This window comes from Lycorma delicatula, chromosome 1 (assembly GCF_047948215.1).
Source record: "Lycorma delicatula isolate Av1 chromosome 1, ASM4794821v1, whole genome shotgun sequence".
In the NCBI taxonomy this organism is placed as follows: Eukaryota; Metazoa; Arthropoda; class Insecta; order Hemiptera; family Fulgoridae; genus Lycorma; species Lycorma delicatula.
In genome coordinates this window covers 24728887-24748265 of record NC_134455.1, presented here as the reverse complement: position 1 = coordinate 24748265, position 19379 = coordinate 24728887, and the positions used below count along the sequence as shown (strand labels likewise).

Sequence of the window (19379 nt, the reverse complement as noted above, 5' to 3'; positions counted from 1 at the left end):
ACCGTAGCTGGCTACATCGACTATTTCCCAAGGTACGATCCTAGCTATTATCTTAATGATGGCCGCTGGGATGCCATCTGGGCCGGGGCTTTTCTTATTTTTTAATTTATTTATAGCTTCCATGACCTCTTTTTTGTGTAAATCTTCCTCCCTGGCATTCTATCACCTCTCTATTATATTGCTCCTCCGTTCTGGGGAATAACTTTCTGATCTGCAACGCAGCCGTTTCTTCATTCAGTGTCGGAGCTTGTCTCCCAAGCCGCTTGGTTACTATTTTGAAAGCCCTTCCCCACGGATCAGCATTCAACTCCTCGCATAGTTCTAACCATTTCCTTCTTTTGGCCTGCTTTATGAGGAAGTTAAGCGTCTTTCTCGCTTGCCTATATTGCTTTGTCGCAATGTTACATCCTATTTCCGAACCAACTCTAGCTCGCAACCTCTGGGCCGTCCTCTTGTGTCTTTGCATAATTCTACGCTGTTCCTCTATCTCCCTGGACCACCAGTAGACCATATTATGTTTAATATTATTTCTCCTCGGTATGTTCGCCATCTCTTCTTTAACTATATTTTGGAATATTTCAGGTGTTATCTGAGTACTATTTCTAATTCTATTTGCCGCATTATTACCCACTCTATACATCTGTTGATCAGACAGTCTGATATTGTTATTTATCTGTCTTATTTCTGGCCGTTGCTCTCTGAAGTTAACAAAGATGGCTCTGTGATCGCTGGCTGTTTCGTCATTAAGAACCATGAAATCAGCTGCATCAGTGCGCATCCTTCCATCAATTATAACTAAATCCAGGACCGATTGATGCCCTCTTGCTTGGTAGGTGGCTGTTCCGTCATTAATACATGTCATTCCTGTCGCTGCCAGTAATTCCTCCAGGAGTTTTCCTCTAGCGTTCGAGGAGACCGCTCCAGCTAGAACAGTCCTGCAGTTAAAGTCTCCAAGGACTACAATTCTCTTCCGAGCTCGTATAATGACTTGTTGGAGGTCAAGGAGTCTGTTCTTAAGAGATTCCCTGCTGCAGTTAGGGCTGATATATACACCTATTATAATCTTATCGCTTACCTCAACAGCAATGAGTCCGTCACCTCTACCATACAGATCATAATCCACATTTCCAACGATCTTTCTAATTGCCACATCACCATTCCCATCGGTCAGCCACTGTTCTCTGGCCGCCAAATACACATTAGGTTCGGTGGCCACCAGGAAGTCCGCTTCGTATCTAGCTGCTATTTCTATGCTCAAATCACTAGAGAGTCGGCTCCTGTTATTATTAACTAGTATTACTTTAGTCATGACCTTTGTTACAGCACGGGTTCCCGGTCCTATGTGAAGTGGCTCCACAGTCCAGGCATATGGTCGCCTCCTTGCAATCTTTAATTACATGGCCGGGTTTACCACAGTTGAAGCAAAGGTTTGAACGGTCCTGGCCTCTGCACTCTCTTCTGCTGTGACCGACATCCCAACATCGATGACATTTCTCTATATCCGTCCGGATGTAGGCCCTGCAACTCACCCACCCTACTCTCAGCCTTGCTGCAATTAATTTCGTTGCATTCCTTTGACTTGTGACCACCGTGGCATTTTTTGTGTTTCCAAATGCCTCCCTTAGTGATGTGACCTGAAAGTTTTCTCCTTGTCCTAGTACCTTCTCTACCGCTTCCCTGATCTCTCGCTCAGTAGTGTCGCCTAGCATGTCTTTTACATGAACGACTGTTCTGCGGTCTCCTCTTGTTCTTATATCCACCTGGAGATCCTCTGCTCTGTTCTTCAGCAGGGAGGAAAACTCCCCCGCCTTCTGCGCCCCACTAATTCGGACCTCTAGTTGTTGATCCCTTCCCTGTTTAATTGACAGTATTTCACCGGCCTCCTCAACCTTAACCTTTTCTTTCATGGTTTTCAACAGATCGGCATAAGATTTACCGGGGGCCCTTACTACGACCGTTTTACTTTCAACGACCGGGGGGGTTCCCCTTCTTGTTGATACCGACCTCGACCTTGCCCTCCCTTGTTCGCTCAGGCTGGGGAGTAACATCCTCGGCAAGGTCTTACCCTTCCTCATCATGTATATTACTATTTTTCTCACTATGATGCCAGCTGGACCACTGGGAACCACAAAGACAGCTGACTCCAGCTTACCTACAGCTCTTCGTAAGGCCTTTATAATATGAGAGGCCATTATCTTATCTCCTTCTCTAGAGTCATAGATTACCGTTTACCTAGTTCCGGTATTTGTGATCTTTCCATCTTCGAGGATGGTGTAGTCTTGTAAGATCATTGCCCCAGGTGCCGTCCCAGCATACCGGCTGGATGGCTTTAATCCATTCAAATCGATGAAAAAACAGCTGTCATCTCCTGGTCTTAGATCTTTCTCCTGGATCAGCCTGTTCATTACCCAGGTTGACCATCGTGTGGGTAATCTGTCTATCAGTTGTTCATCTGTCAGCTCTACATCTAGAATATCTGACATCTCGTTCCTGCCATGACTTTCGGTTTGCGTACTTTGGTCAACTGTGTCTGGAGTCTCATCATTTATTCGTTGTAAATCTTTATAAATTTCTGTCAGCTCCCTCTCATGAGCCTTGATTGCCGTTACACTGGCCTTGCCAGTTAGTTGCCTAAGCTGTAATAGTGCATTACCCAGCCTGTACGTAACCTCCTTCAAATTAAGGGGGGGCCTCCTCTTCTTCTGATGAGCCTGCTCTCGGCCGCTTGGCGGTTCTCCCATGTACTGTCTTCCACTTTGCTTTTCCTTGATTTAATCCTGTAATGTCCATGTCTTCTGAGACTTCAGAAACACCATCCCTCCTTCCGGCAGTTCCCCTCGAGGGCCCAGCCACTGGAGAGGCCTTATCTTCTATTGGAAGCGAGCTTCGTCTTCTCATGACTCGGATTCGAAATCAGGGGTTGATTCCGAGTCCTATGATACCCCACACGGGCGGGTGCCCCCCAAAAAATTTTGGGGGGGGAAGTAAAATGTATGTGTCCAAATCCAGGGTCAAAAATTTTGGGGGGTCAGAAGGTCAGAAATCTTTGGTTTCGGATAGATATTTGGGAATTTTGGTTCTATGGTAAAAACTATAGGAGATATGGAGGATAGCAGTTTGCCCGTGTAACGTATCGCAAACACTTAGTAAAATTTCTACTAGTACACAGTAAAACTTCTGAAAATTTTACAAGTCCTTGTTTACTTGTATTTCAATGACGTCACGAACAAGCCAGAGCTTGTCGCTTGACTTGCAAAATTTGTCTCTGAACAACCGAAATTAATTAAATTAATTCCAATATCAAAAGTTTATCACTTGAATAATAATAAACAATATTATCAGTCGATGCCAGTTACAATTGTCTATGCCATCCACTACAGATAAGCTACACCCGAATTGAAAACAACTCAAGGTACACCACTACTAACTCACACTAACCACTGCGACCAGCAGTCAACTATGAACCTTATTGCCAATAGCAATAAGGCTACTCAGATAAAAAATTCAATAAAAAGGTCAGTCTGCAACCAAAAATCACCAAATTATATTAAAACACTTCCGAAAATTTTCCACCGTCAATTCCCAATTCCAAAAATCAGATATAAAACCGTTCATCCGAAAAAAAACAGTATAAGACAGAGCGCACAACAATACGTCCGACCGCAACACAAGCTTCCACTCGACTATAAGTAGGTCAAGATGACCTACTTCTCATAAATTGCACCCAGGACAAAAGTTTATCCATATTTCATGAATAGTTAAAAAATTGTTTCTTCAATAAATTACAAGTAAATTACTTGTAATATTCCACTATTAATAAATAAAATTTAAATGAAAATTAACAATTATTCACTTCTAATATTTTACTAGTGAATTTATCATAGAATGAAGACTAGCAAGTCTCTTTCTTCTCTACCTCCACTTCAGTTTTCTAAAGTTATTAGATGTAACACAATTTTTTTTTCTTTTAATAAAAATTATTTATAGCTTATTGCTGCCCTCATTATTTATATTCCGATCTCTGGAATATATTTTCTCCTTTTTTTATGGCTTTTTCAGTTACTTTTTACTCCAATTATTTATCATCGGTAGAAATATCTCTTGATACATTCCATCACTATTACCTTAATTTGCAGTGCAATCTGTGACAGTCGGGTTTTTTTTATGTATTCCTGACAAGTTGCTGTCACATACTCAATATTCACTCTCATCATTTCAACTATTAGATAACTTGTAAACTATTTAGAGTTCATTGATTCAATGAAAATAACTAGCAATATTCAAAATAACTAGCTATTTTCAAGAGACAAGAAGGGAATGTATGCTGAAAATACTCACAAATGATTTGATCCTCCAGTGAGACTGGGAGGGTAAAAATAGAATTGACATTTCATTTATAATGTTATAGTCTTTTGAATGTAAAATTGTGTAATTTACTATCAGACAGCAAACATTGTTTGTGCTATGCAAAATTCTTGGTGAGAAAAAAATCATGGTAGTTGTAATCTTACATTGTGCATCTTGAAAGATTAAGCAAATAATTTGTGAAAGGACTGCATTCTTCATCTACTGTAGATGTGATGTCTTGCTGTTCCTGTTATTAATAATGTTACATTTCTACTTGACTGCAGAAGTAGCATAATAAATGTGTTTGACAGTCTATAATGTAACATATATATGTTTATGAGGTGAAAAAAATTGTTTTTTCATCTAAATTATACATTTTTTGACTGTTATATATCATTCCTATCAGACATATGAGATTTGTTATTTTTCTAAACTGTAAAGTCAAAACTGTTTTAAATGCATTATTTGAAGGTAACTATAAAAATGCTTGAAAAGAAAGGAATAATATGTATTTATATCAAGGGTTTCAAAACAAGATTGTGTGTACAAATAAGTGTAAGATTTAAAGAATAAGTATTTATCACTTTTTATTTTAATAAATATGCTTATTCATATAAAATAAGCATGTAAGTGAATAATAGAAATTAAATTAATGGAAAATAATTAAAAAAATTTATTTTTAAACTGTTTAGAAGCTTTTGAACATTTTAAAACTAAACTTTTATTTTGCTTTTTTATTGAATTCTATTTGTGAAGAACACTCATTACATGTTAAAACTTTTATTTATTATTTACAATTAAACCTTTTTGTCTATTTAATTTTTTTTCTCTGTAATGTTACAAGACTTTGTACTAACTATTTTAGTTTAGAATAAATAATGTTTGTTAACATACTTTTTTTCTATTTATAACTGGATATAAAAAGAAAGTATGTTCAATTCTTTTTGACAGTAAGTCTTTTTAATAATTTTGACAGTATTGTGATTTTAAGAGAAATAATTGGATTATTATGAATTGAATTGCAATTTGTCCACTATAATCTATCATGGTTAACTACACCTGGCTTAATATTTCAATAGATTATCATCAATAGATTATCATCAATTACAAACTAAGTTTCACTAATTAATCAAAATGATTATTAATGCTTAAAAGTATTCAAAATGATGATAATCTATTGAAATATTAAGTTTTAGCCAGGTGTAGTTAACCATGATAGATTATAGTGGACAAATTGCAATTCAATTCATAAGTTTGTAATTTATGTCATTATATAAAACTCTGAAACTAACAATTTTTTTTAATTAACTAAATTTTTTTTAATGATTATATTTTTTTTTCTTTTAGGGTGACGAAATATCAAGAATTTAATAGAATGCACATTCCAAATTTGGCAATTGTGTTTGGACCAACATTAATGTGGCCTGAACAAGAATCACAGAACATGGCTCTTGACTTGATGCAGCAAAATCTTGTAATAGAATGCTTTCTTGTTGAATTTGATTATATCTTTAGATGAATAATAGTCTCATTTTTTATTTTATTTATATATATTTTTTTTCTTTTTTAGTAAGTACCTGGAACATTCCTAAACAATGATATCTAGCTTTAAATATTTAAAATATGTGAATTTAGTTTTTTATCTATTATAATTATTTATAATGTGCTTTGTACATGTGGTAAGTAGACGTTATTTTTTATTCAATTGAAAACTTTGATGGAAACTTTTATTGAAGTAGAATCAATATATATTTATGAATTTTAAAATGATATTAAAAGTGGTTTAAGTAAATAATACATTAAAAAAAATTCCTTCCATTTAACACATATTTTACATAAAATATTTTATTTAGAATATATTATATTTATGAGACAATTTCCTTAAATTTATTATTAAAAGTTTTTTATTATACCCTTACTGCAGTCTACAAAATATTTTAGATTATTGCACTACATACAAAATTTGTTATATTTAATTATCTGCTGGTAAGTTGCATTTTAAGTGTTAGTTATATTTCTTTGTATTTTAATAGAATTTTAACAAATTATAATTTTATTGTAGTAACAGTAATGATAGAAACTTTTTTTTTCATTAACCATAAATGTTATTATTTATAATTTATATTTGTTTTTTATTTGGTATCAATTACTTTTTTATGAATGCATGACTTTTATAAGGGAAGCTTTGGTTGGTTATGTGAATAGTTTAAAATTTATTAAAACTATTTCTTTTCATTTTCTTAATAATTGAAAGTGTGTGTATAAAATATGTGAAATAAAGTATAAATATAAAGCTGAAACTTCTGCATCTTCTGTAGAAATTTAATTCCTTATAAAAATGGAGAAAAAAGAATTCATAAAGGAATCTTGATATCTGCAATCTATATGTTATTTCCATTTTGTAATAAAATAATGTGTAATAGTATTTTTTACATTTTGTATTTAATATAGAAGCATTGTATAATATTTTATTATTATTTAGTAAATAATATTAATATTAATTTCAAAACTTCATGTTTTTCATCACATTTGATGTGTACGAGTCGTATCTTTTATTTTAGTAAAATTATCAATTATATTGCATTATAGTTCTGATTCTGTAATATTTTATTCAAAAAAACAAAAAAAAAAACAGATTGTGAACAGTTGTCTCATTTAGCTTAACAAAGTTATCATTTTGAACAAACAGATTTTGTGTATTTAACTGTAATATGTATTAACTACCAGATATTGTTAAATGCAGTAATACTTTATAGGAGGTGCTTTCATCAATATATACATCATCAGCTCTTAATATTTTCAAAGTTTGCATGTAATTAAATGAGTTTGTAAAGCAGGACAGTAGAGTAGAGTTTAAGTTTTCAGCAGTGTGGGTATTTTACATAAGTCCTTTTTTTATAAGGTTTTGCTGTTTGTAAGACTGCATAGCTATTAATATCATTGAATTAATTTATTTGTACTTCAAGAATTAAATTATTTGTAATATGTATTTGTTTATTTATAAATGTGTTTTAATGTTCTGATAAAAACTCTTAATCCATCTCATTATTTAAATACTTTCTTTTTATGATGATAATTTTTAAACTGTATTGTTATATAAAAAAGTGTATTTTTTTAAGTAGATTTGATTTTAATTATGCAATTCCTTTTCTTTTACTACTGAGTTGGGTTTTACCTATATTCTTACCACCATGGAGCTCCCTATTTCAGCCCTGTTTATTAATTTATATATGGATAAACATATAGCAGAAAACCAGTAATTTATTAGAATGAATTTGTAATAAGAGAAAGTGTACATACGTATATTGTCTTGGTAGTACATTAAAAAATCATTTTTAATCTTATTTTCCTTTTATCCAATTTTTAAGACTGAAAGCTTAGCTTTAATAAGATTATGTTTACTAGGATATTTAGATTACTGAACATACAAATGCAACATGTGGAACTCTGTAAACAGTTAGATGTGACTTATAAAACTTTTATTTACCATAAAGCATAATTTTGAGACATTAACAGTTTTTAAAAATTTAAATTACTGTTAACCAGGTTTAGAATTTGAATCTTTGTATTCTTGTTTTTCCAATGAAATTCATTAAACTATCACATTGAAAGTAATTATTAACCGTTAAAACTTAAGAAATGTTATAAATGTTTTGTATTAGGCCAGATTGTTCTTTACTGTTAATGCTTCCTTTAACTATTTCTCTACAAGCTGATGTAGATGTATAAACTTTAATCCAGTATTATATTGTGTCTTCCATGTCAATTTGTTTATTTGATATTAATTTAATTATTATTAATACAGTCAAGTTAATATCTGAGAGGGAAATATAAATGTTACTCTAGCAATAAAACAATCTCTATATATAATTTTTCTTTCACTCAAGTTTTTATTAATTGTTGTTGTAAATGTAATTTTATATAGATTTTTTTCAATATTTAACTAATATGATGTAACTAGTTAACAGAGCTAATATTGAAGTAATTTTCATTTGGTTTCAATTTGTAAGCAAAATTATGAGAGTTATAAGTATAAATGTATTCTTGACAACTCAGGTCCTGTCTATTAGTTAACTTAGGCCTCGATATTTTTCAAAAAGTTGCTTCTTTGAAAAAAAATTGATATATATATATTATATATATTATGCCAATTTTTCTTTTTTTGTTATTATACAAGTGGAATTTGATACGGTTTTAATGGCTCATCCTCTTCCAGTAGTTGGAAAAACTTGATATTAAGGTTTTAATATTAAATCAAAATAAAGAAGTATGTTTTTCAAGATTAGAACCTTAATATTTAGATTATTAATGGTATTTAATCAAAAATCAATGGAGCAGTGTTAACAATTTAGCTAGTCCTTCTTCTTCCTCTCTAAATTTTAATATTCAGTTATTTCTCTTATTTTCACAACTATTTCTGAATTAGACTATACCGTTACAGACCAGTAATTCATTTGTAATTTAATGTACACAAGATATTAATCTGTTTTTCTCTTGTAACAAATTATATTAAATTATTTTTTCAGCCATATTACTAATGTTACCTAACCAATTGAACAACGTATTAGACATATTTTTTAACAAACTACCTAATAGGTGGGTAATTTAATAGTTGTATTAAATTAGCCATCAAAAGTATTAAAGTACCCATCATTTTTTGAAGGAATCTTTCTTAACAAAATAAAAAGTGATGGTCTTGAGGATGTATAGAAAAAAAAATGAAATTATTCTCAAAGTCTTTTAATATAACTGATTAGATCGTTTTGTGTTTTTTGTTACTCAACATTAAAGAATATTTACATAATATCTGTATCTTACATTAATTGAGTTGTCTTACCTGAAAAAAATACATCCCTCTCAAAATATTAAATATACTTTTAGGACTAGTACCTGATAAAGTGTATGATGGTTTACTGATGACTACACACCCATTACAGTTTTAAATAAAATGGTTTTTAGAGAATATTAGTTTTGTTGATTTTTTTTTTTTTTAATGAAAAGGCAAAGTAATAACCGATGATTTTTTTATTTTAGATAATGTAATGTTAATTGAGGGTTTGTAAAATTTAAGATATCCAAACTGGGATTGATGGAATTATTTATTATGCTTCACAAAGAAATTGTATTATGTTCTAAGGTTTTATATTCATTCATAATATTTACATTCCTCAGACATTTTTTAAAAAAATTTCAATTCCTTCAGATGTTAGTATCATTCTACTCTGGTACATTTCATAGCAGATACTGTAAAATACTGTCACAACACAGACAAAGTGATTTCATTTTAACTCTAATTATGAAAAATAAGAAACCTCTAAAGATATGTGACATCTAATATAAATTATAACGGTTCCTGAAATTTATCTGGTTTTAAAGTGAATGTTCTGATTTATTCCTGAATATTCTTGTAATATTATGTTATTAAATAATTTACATAATTGCTAAATAGTACATAGTATAATTTATATTTTATTTGATGATTTTCTCTTTTGTTCAAGTCTTTAGCCTAGAATCAAACTGCACTATTTGCGACTTGCATCATTTTTCAGGAAAGGTAAAAAACTTTTCCAGGTTTAAAAACAGGATTCTGAATATAACTGTTTATACTGTAAGAAACTATGTATTAACAGTATTATTTCACAATAGTAAAAAAATATTTTCAATTACCACAGTTGCAGTGGCTAAAAACAATTGGGAAAAAATTCACTTTGATTCTGAAGCTTGGATAAAGTTCACTATGATTCCAGTCAAGCTATTGTTCAAGTGAACCCTGATCAATTTAAAATCCATATTTACTCTCAGATAAAAATAAAACAACTAATTGTATATTTTCAATAAGGAAGATTATTTTTTTTGTAAGCTATAATGATTGTTTACATAAAAAATATTGGAATCTAAAAAAAAAAATAAATCAATTTTTTTAAAGACATTAAATAAAAACATGTTTTCTTCTCCATCAATGACATGTGCATAAAATGATAAATTACAGATACTTTTCTATTCTCACCATAGTGTTTCATCAATAATTTTTCTACATCTTTCTTTTTTTCTAATGAAACTGAATTTAAGGCAGATACTTCATCCAGTATTAAGTCATTAAAACTGATATTATTTGCAAATAAATTACACAACATGCTTAAATCATTTTGCAAGTGTGTTTCTCCTCGTAATAAAATTGTATTCTTATTCCTACTTAACCTTTTGAAATAAATTCTTTTGGCTTTAGAGAGTTTAAAATGCCATGAACCACATACTTTAACAACATTTCTTGCAGCATTTTTGAAATTATATACTTTTAAATCATGACCGACTCTTGTAACAGAACAGTGTTTAGATACAAGGTCTATGGCCTGTTCGGCTGTCTGAATAACTTTACGATTTTTAAAATCTCTTTCATTGACTCCAAAGACTCTGTCAGGTGGAAGGTCCTGTGACCTGTCCTGCGACTGGGAATACTGGTTCAACTGATTTAATGCATGCACATGCACAGTTACCAAGCCACTTCATTACCATTGTCACAATCATTGTATTTTTATTTTGATCTCCACATCCATCGGCCATGAAATGGAGATTAGAATACTGCAACAAGTTCAATGTATGTAAATAACTAAAGCACACAAGACGCTACTGTATTCGAATACTTGTGATATTGATTTTCCATCCAAACATGGGCAGTAACAGTTTCAGGACAAATTCTTTCACTACTGATGCCTTTTGACAGTGGTATCAAAAAACAGTGGTAAAGTTAAATAAATAAAACGCATGACTAGTACAAATTTTGATCTGTAACTGAGTCAATGGCAGGTTTTTCTGACAATCAAATGAAAATATCAGTGTTGACATCTCTACTTCCTGAAGAAGTTTATGATCTTCAGCTTTCATTATCATTTTCCTTCATAAAAAGCAAGCACAAGCATTTTGAAATGCTTGTGCTCGCTTTTTATGAACCATAAGCTTCATCTGTAAATTGTTTTTTTTTTTATTCATCAGTAGTTGAAGATGTTATTTTTTCTTGTAATTGTAAGCATACTGAGCGTACATCTGATCTTGGAGATCCAAAACCCATGTTATAATTGGTATAAAATACCGTATGAAAATAACTTTCCTTCACAGGAATGTTTTTTAACTCAGGAGGGGAATATATTTTTCATAAAGTTTTAATGTTAAGTTCAGATGGTAAATACTGTCTACTGTTTTTACCTCTGCAGTAATGCACTTCACTATATTTTGAAGAGCTAATAAAATTCATTATGTTCTCTTTCTTTGGTTTAAAAACCTCCTGCTTTCTGAAACCTTCCATGCCTTCTCTTACATGGCCTAATTTAAAATATTTTCTCATTACGGTATTGACTCGTGGAACAGAAATGCAAAGAATGGAGAGAAAAGCACATCTACAAACTCTAACAATATTTTTGGTTATGTTTTTAACAAAAACTGTAGACAAAGATTTTTCTGTATGTATATCTGTATTTTGCTGTCTTCTTTTCACATTACTTGAGTCAGTATATTTAACAATGAAATTATCCTGCTCCTGTGTATTGGTATTTTTATAAAACAGCTGATGATAATACAAAACATCTTACATTTTAAGACTTTTGCACCTGCATAAGATGTCATCATGGTAACATTCAGGATATACAGGAAGAACTGTTGCTTTGTATCTGTAAAAAAAAAAAAATTAATAAAATAATAAGACAACAAAACTGTCAGATTTAAAAGAATAATTTTCTTAACTCAGTCAGTTCAATAAACAGAACTCTAAATTCTAATTATTAGAGTTCAGTTTATTGTTAAACTCTGCGTAAACAATAATAAGAATAATATTGTATGGAGTGCCAATATCCTGTGAAAAAGTTTCATGAATTTGTGACAATACAAAAATATAAAAAAGAGCGACCATACTTACCATCTTGTTTACAAGGTTCATTAATTTAACCTCCCTTTTTTTAAATTTTACACCCAAGAGACTTAACAAAGTATTGGGCACGTCGTGGTGACAATACATTGCAAACTGTATCATAAGATGTATTTCAACTATAAAATCCTGTGCTAAATTTAAGTTTGATAAGGTTCATTGATCTAACCTTACATTTTGGAAAAACACTTCCCACTGACAGAATATCTTAGTTTCTTCAAACTACTAATTGTTAATTCTTAATTATGTTCTCTTATTTAATAAGTAATTAATTAAAAAAGTACTTTTGTTTAATATTCTAATGCGGATCTAAGTAAAGACCATCAGATTTATTACTTTTCAAGTTTGAAAAGAGTACACAACACAGCTAATATAACAAAATGGAGGATTCTGATTGGTCAACATGTGTTTTGTGCCAAACTGATCTTTCTCCTCTGGATAAAGAGCAGTATCATTTCAGAACTAGATTTCTCATAAAATTATCTATAATGTACATGGTATAACCTAAAATTAAAAAATGTTGGAGAAAGTGTAGTTTGATTCTGGGCTACAGAAGTATCTTGGGATTGTTTCTGTTTTTCCGCTTCGTAACTGTATTACAGTTATCACTCTATTACTTCTTGATAAAGTAGTAGTGTGTGTGTCTCCCTTTCATCCAGAAGGTTCTGGGTTCATATCCCAGTCAGGCCTAACATTTTTAATATTCTATAAAATTAACTTCTTACCCAGAAATAAATAAATAAGAGTAATTGTAACTGGATATCGTTCATAGTTACTTCATGAGTATATAAATAAATTAAAGTTTGTGATGTTATAAAATTATTATGATTTCCTGTTTGATTGTTTTGTGGCATTTGGCATATTTAAAGAGTGCATTCTTGTCTCATACTTTTTACGAGGTTATAAATTTGTTTTATTATGTTATTAAATAGTTGTTATAATTGGATATTGAATTTATAATTGTTAATTCTATATTATATATTTATACTCAGTTAATATTCCATTAGAAAGTTACAAAATATTGTATATAATGAGTCATGGAAAATTAATAAAAAGAAACTATTTATTGTTATACTGTTATCATTTTAATTTATATCACAAATAATCATTTATCTGTAATACATTTTTTATTACATTGTATCTTGAGTTTTAAATGCATATACTTTTTTGTTTTCTGTTCATTTAGAATTTAAATCTATAAAAATGTAGTTATTGTGTATACTCTTAATTATTATTTAATGTGTTATGCAGACATTTATCCTAAAATATTATTTATTACACATATTAATGCAGTTGCATGAATTATTTGTTAATTTTTAATAAAAGCTAGATTTACTTTAATAAAACAGTTAAGTTTTTATAATTATAAAATTGTTAATATAGAAAAAGGTTTCTGACAGATTATATGTATATTTAAACAGTATTTTTTATTATGGTTAAATCAGAGTATAATCTTATGTTAGTTTTCAATATTTTAATAAGAGTTTGTAAGTATAATTATAATGTAATTTTACTTATTTTAAGTCATATTCTGAGAAGAAGAAAATAAAATAGCACCTGATTTTGGCTCAGAAACAGATTTAGGATCTTTGTTCCTTCATTGTAAATGTGAATTACTGTCATCAAGCAAGACCACAGCAGTTAAATTTTACTGTAGTATTGTATATCTGATGAGCTGTTTAATAATTAACATTCTAATAATAATGTTGTTTTACTTACTATACGTAGAATACTTAAGTTTAATATTACATTGTAGAAAAAAATGTTTCATCACTAAATTACCTGTTGAAAAAAAATCAACAAGGAAATGAAAAAAATAAATATATGTATATATATATATATATATATATATATATACACACACACACACACACACACACACACATGATACCTATGTAAGCTGAACTTCCTGGTATTCCTCCATGTACCAATCTTATTTATTTTTCATAACGGAAACTGTCAGCCAAAATTCCAAATAAAAAAATTCAAATGGAATTTGCTTAAAATTTTATTTGCTTTATTTTCCCCTTAATCTTCTGAAAGTTTTTACTGAAATTCATTCAAAGCATATAAATAAATAAAAAAATATCCACAAGATGGGAAAGTACCACAGAATGTTCATTTATTTTGTTCTATTGTACATCTTGAGCAAATAAATGCCAAAAATCTACTCTTTTAATTTAAAAATTTTCATAACTTGAAATATTTATTGGTCTACTTTATTTTCAAGCCCATTAATACGCTGGAAATTTGGCACAAAATAAACTTGCACTTTATCATAAATAAAAACTTTCTTGAGTAATAAATCATTTTTGTATTGTAATGTTTCAGGATAAAGATAGCTTAGACAACTTCTTGAGAAAATTTAAAGAACAGTTTTAATGCTAGATAAAAAAAAATTCCATTTGGTTTCATTTACATGCATTTTGGTTTAAAACAAACCTCATGTTATGTATTTTAAGACTGATGGCAACAGACTGATGACATGTCTTTTAAGACAGAAATGGAAACATAAAAATAATTTGATGTATTTATAATTACATTGAATAATTAGAATATCTGTAAATAACATTATAAGTAATGATTAATTATTATTATTATTATTATTATTATTATTACATGGTTGTTACAAGTACTGGTATGAAAAAATTTTCTCACATCTGTCTTATAGAAAATCAAATTACTTAAATGTTGTTTATTAAACTGGAAACAAGATTACTATCTATATACCAAGTTATATTCTTATTTAAATACAGTTTTTATTTAAATACCTTGTATATGCAGTTTATATACCGTGTGCTTCAAAATGAATATCTGGATTTTAAAGTTATTTAATATTTATGAAGTTTACTTACATTGATAAATTATACAAGAAATGACTCATACAATTTTCCTATAATTCATGTGAGCGCTATTCATCACATGGCACACATCCAGCCAATATGTTTGTTTATCTTGTACTTTAATCAGCAAGTCAGGAGTAACTGATGCGACAGCTGCTTCAATCCTTTGTCTCAAGTCGGGTAGGTGAGTTGGTAATAGTGACACATGTCCTTTATAAACCCCCAAAGAAAAAAAATCCACATGGGGTCAGATCAGGTGAGCGTGGATGTCACGACAAACAAGTCCTATCATCTGGTCTCCGGCAACCAACCCTGCGGTTAGGAAGAATTTCATTTAATCAATCACACAGCATTATGTCAATGAGGAGGCACACCACCTCTTTGCCAAATAAAGTTCTGTGGTTCATATTGCAAAGGAAAGAGCCGTAGTTGTAGCATATCAAGATAGTTCATTCCAGACACACTTGCTTCCACAAAGAAGAACAGTTGGTAAACTTGCCATCAAGATACAGTACAAAAGACATTCAGTTTTTGGGAGTCTCATTTACACTGCAATATTTCATGAGGATTTTCTGTTCCCCAGATATGCACATTATGAATGTTTACTTTCCATTATCATGAAATGTTGATTCATCACTGATCCGACATAATAGTCTTCATTGTCACGTTGTATCATTTCATTTGTGAAGCTAGCATGCATATCATAACTGTCTGTAGGCTTTAAAGTTTCTAACGGCTGTAAATGATATGGACGTAGTTTAAACATTTCCTTAAAACATTACACACAAATGTCACTGGAATCGCTAATTCGTGGCTAGCCTTCCAAACAGATTTCCTAGGATTACGCACAAAAGACTTGTACACATTTAACATTGTCTTCAGACACACTCGGTCATCCTGTACTCTTTCCTTTTTAGATACAGCTAGTGGTTTCAAATTGTTTATACCATCCACGAATGTTATTGTCACTCAAGGGATCATAAAGGAGTGTACATTGATTGGTAATTACATATTCATACTTTGCAAACTGCAAAACACAGAACGCTTTCTGCTGTGGGGGGAGGGTTGCCATCTTTGTTACACTTTCAAGCAGAGTACAGGAAACAGTTTATGAGTTTGCACACAGCTAAAATCGTTTGAGTTGCGCTATCATTTCATGTATAATTAATCAATGTATGTGACACTTCAAAAATATTTCATAGGTTTTAAACCCTTATACTCATTTTAAAACATATGGTATATATGTATGCCTCATAAACATGGTAGCATGATCCTCACCAAGATCATGTATTGCAAGGTATTTATTTAGCCAGCAAATACATCGAGTTATGTTTAAGAATACAAAGATATGCGAAACAAACTCTCAGCCTATAGAGGTAATCTGAGTTACCTGTACATAGTTCTGGTATCTTATAGCTAAATAACAATCAATAGTTAAAGTAATCTTATTATTAAATTCACCTTTTCCCCTTTATCACCCACAATTCATTTAAATATGTGTATATAATTAATTACAAATGTAACAATTTTAAAATTTTCATATTCATAACACTCACAATTATAAATTTATTATGTTCTTAGTCCTGATCCACTTTATCACTTTGGTTTTAATACTTTTTATTGACGAGTTGATATTTTTCAGCTCAATAGGCAGTAGGTTGATAGATTTCACAGCAATGTACTTGTTATTTCTTGTAGATAAGTCTTATTGATTCTTGGAATTATTATGCTTTTATTTCTTGTTTTGCTGTTTGATTGTAGAAATTTATTTCTTCATTGTAATTGTGAATAACTGATTCAATAATGAAACATTCTGTTATGTTTAAAAGCACTATTGTGCTTTGATTATTGTCTTTAAAAATAATTTTAAACATTCTCTTCTGTAGTGAGATCAAGGGATTAATCATATTACCATAAGCGCCTCCCCACGCTACGATGCCGTATGTAGCAATACCATGAAATAAAGCATAGTAGATTGCTATTAATTGTTTGGTATCCATCAAATAACTTATTTTCTTAAAAATAAACAGCAGATATCTGACTCTGCACTTCAGATTTTTCACAATCTCCCCATATATTAGTTTGGAATTTTCCCCATATATTATTTTGTCGTCAAAAACATCACATTTATTAAAGTATTAAGGTTTTTAAAGGTTGGTTGTATTTTGTATTAAAATGCTAGTAAAATGATTCTTTAACATAAATCTATCCTTTACATTTTTCAGTATACAAATCATACATCGTATGCATGTTTAGGTCAATTTAGGTACTTTTCATTAGGGTTTCTCTCTGTATAATAATGGCTGCTGTATTTTGGGATTGATTCAGTACAATTTTCCACATTTTGAACGACATTTTCATCTGTTTTATTGTTCTGGATGTGTTTCCCTTGCTGATCTCTAAATTAGACGCCTGCATTTGACATAATCTGCATTTTACTACATTGTCATACCATTTTTGGGTTTTGTCTAGAATTTTTAAAAAAGTAGGTCGTACTCATTACCATAGAGCCATACATAAACACTGACATTTTTGTGCTTCAGCACTTTGTATAGACTTTTTTTTGGACAGTTTCTATGCATTCATTTATGAATCATATGTTTGCAGATCTTGGGGACTTAAGAGCCCAAGATTGTTTGAAAATATCACTCTTCCTCTAAATATATTTTTTTTCATATCTGCAATTATGATTGTATTCCTTGATTGATTTACCTTGTTTTATTTTCTCCATTGAACCTAAGTTTTCTTTGCCTGAATCAAGCTAGATTTTGGCTCCTTTTCTTTTCCACTTTTCTTCACATTTTACTAACTTCTTGTTCTTTTATTACTTGACTTTGTACCTTCCTCTTCTTGAGATGATGATGTTGACAACGGTTGAAAAATTTTCTGATTCAAAATCCCTATCTCTGTCACTGTTGTCTGGGGGGATGTGAAAATAAATAATTCTTATTATGCTTGTTTTAAAATTATAACATAAAAAATCAACCAGTGGTCTAAGAATACAGCACAACTGTTTAATAGTATTTAACCATAATAATTCTCATCAGTTTGACCTACAAAGCAGCAGGCCTATGATGAATAGTTGGGTTTTCACTGAAAAGAAAATTAAAACTGTATAACCTTAGTTCAGAAACAGAACAAAACCTTTAGGAGCTCTTACTAGCTAAAAACTGCTTTAAAAAGTTATTTCAAATAATGATAGTTCAAAAATACCTAATAATGACAATGGTATTATAACAAGTAGTTTGCTTACATCAATCAGTTTTTTGTTACGTAATAAACATGCAGTTATGCATAGAGAAATCGTAGTATTTAGTCTTACCTGAACTTTCATTTTCAAGAGGATAGTTCCTTTATTCAAATATTCCAAAAATTAATCATTAAACCTATCAAAATATTCATTTACAAACTTTCTAAACAGCACAAATATTCTCTCAGTTGAAAAACAAACCACACTGTTTGGAAGCAAAAGGATGTTAGTGTACTGGCCCCTTTCTACTTGCGGACTTTTCACTAAGTAGTTTTTATTAATACACTAGATAGCAGCTCCTGTCATAGTTATCTCTTATATTTCTTTGCCACACAATAGTTTGAATTTTCCCCAATCATTTGCACTTTTTACCTCAAATTTTAAAAATTTGTCACGTCCCTTTGCTACTAGGTGCCTCGGTTGTTATATTTAAACATTTTTAAAAAATGCTACACAAAATTGTTATATTTATTTTGTCAGTTATATCTTGTTACATGTAGACTTCATTTTTTTTGTCAAAATGTAATAAAAGTTATAGAAGAATTAGTTCAAATTTCTGATATGTTTTAAATTATTTCTTTCAGTTTGTTTTTTCCTGTTGTAATAGATTCTGCAATGTTAAACATAAAACTAGAGTAACTGTTAATTCATTTGTTTAATTTAGTCCCCATTAAAAGAACTTAAAATGGTCATTGAATAAAAATCAGTTCTTTCATTTCCTTTTAGAATTTATTAGAGATTTGCATGTTTTTTTAACTTTTACGTTTTCTGTCGTGTATTATTTTCCTGTGTTTGTTCTTTTGCTTACCTTTCACATCCCTTTGACTTGTCAGAATAATTTATTCTGATTTGCATTGTTTCTATTTATTTTTATTTTAAATAATGTTGGTTTTCCATTGTTAATTGATTTTCTACATATTACTTGTGTTATCACAAAATTACTTATATTATTTGAAATCATCTCTTTGCAACAGCAGTTTTTAGCTTCCAGTTTATTTTAAATTAGTTATTTTTATTAAATTCT

The 19379-nt window shown here is 30.2% G+C and overlaps 1 protein-coding gene across 3 annotated transcripts in view; it reads left to right on the top strand.

Annotated features, from left to right (window-relative positions):
* Positions 1-6273, top strand: part of LOC142332635 (uncharacterized) — a 166949-nt gene extending 160676 nt beyond the window's left edge. For all 3 annotated transcript variants that reach the window (XM_075379331.1, XM_075379401.1, XM_075379268.1), the window contains one exon: positions 5695-6273. In XM_075379331.1, the coding sequence (XP_075235446.1) occupies positions 5695-5866 (172 nt within the window). In that variant the 3' untranslated portion in view covers positions 5867-6273. The remainder of the gene's footprint in view (positions 1-5694) is intronic.
* The last annotated feature ends 13106 nt before the right edge of the window (positions 6274-19379 follow it).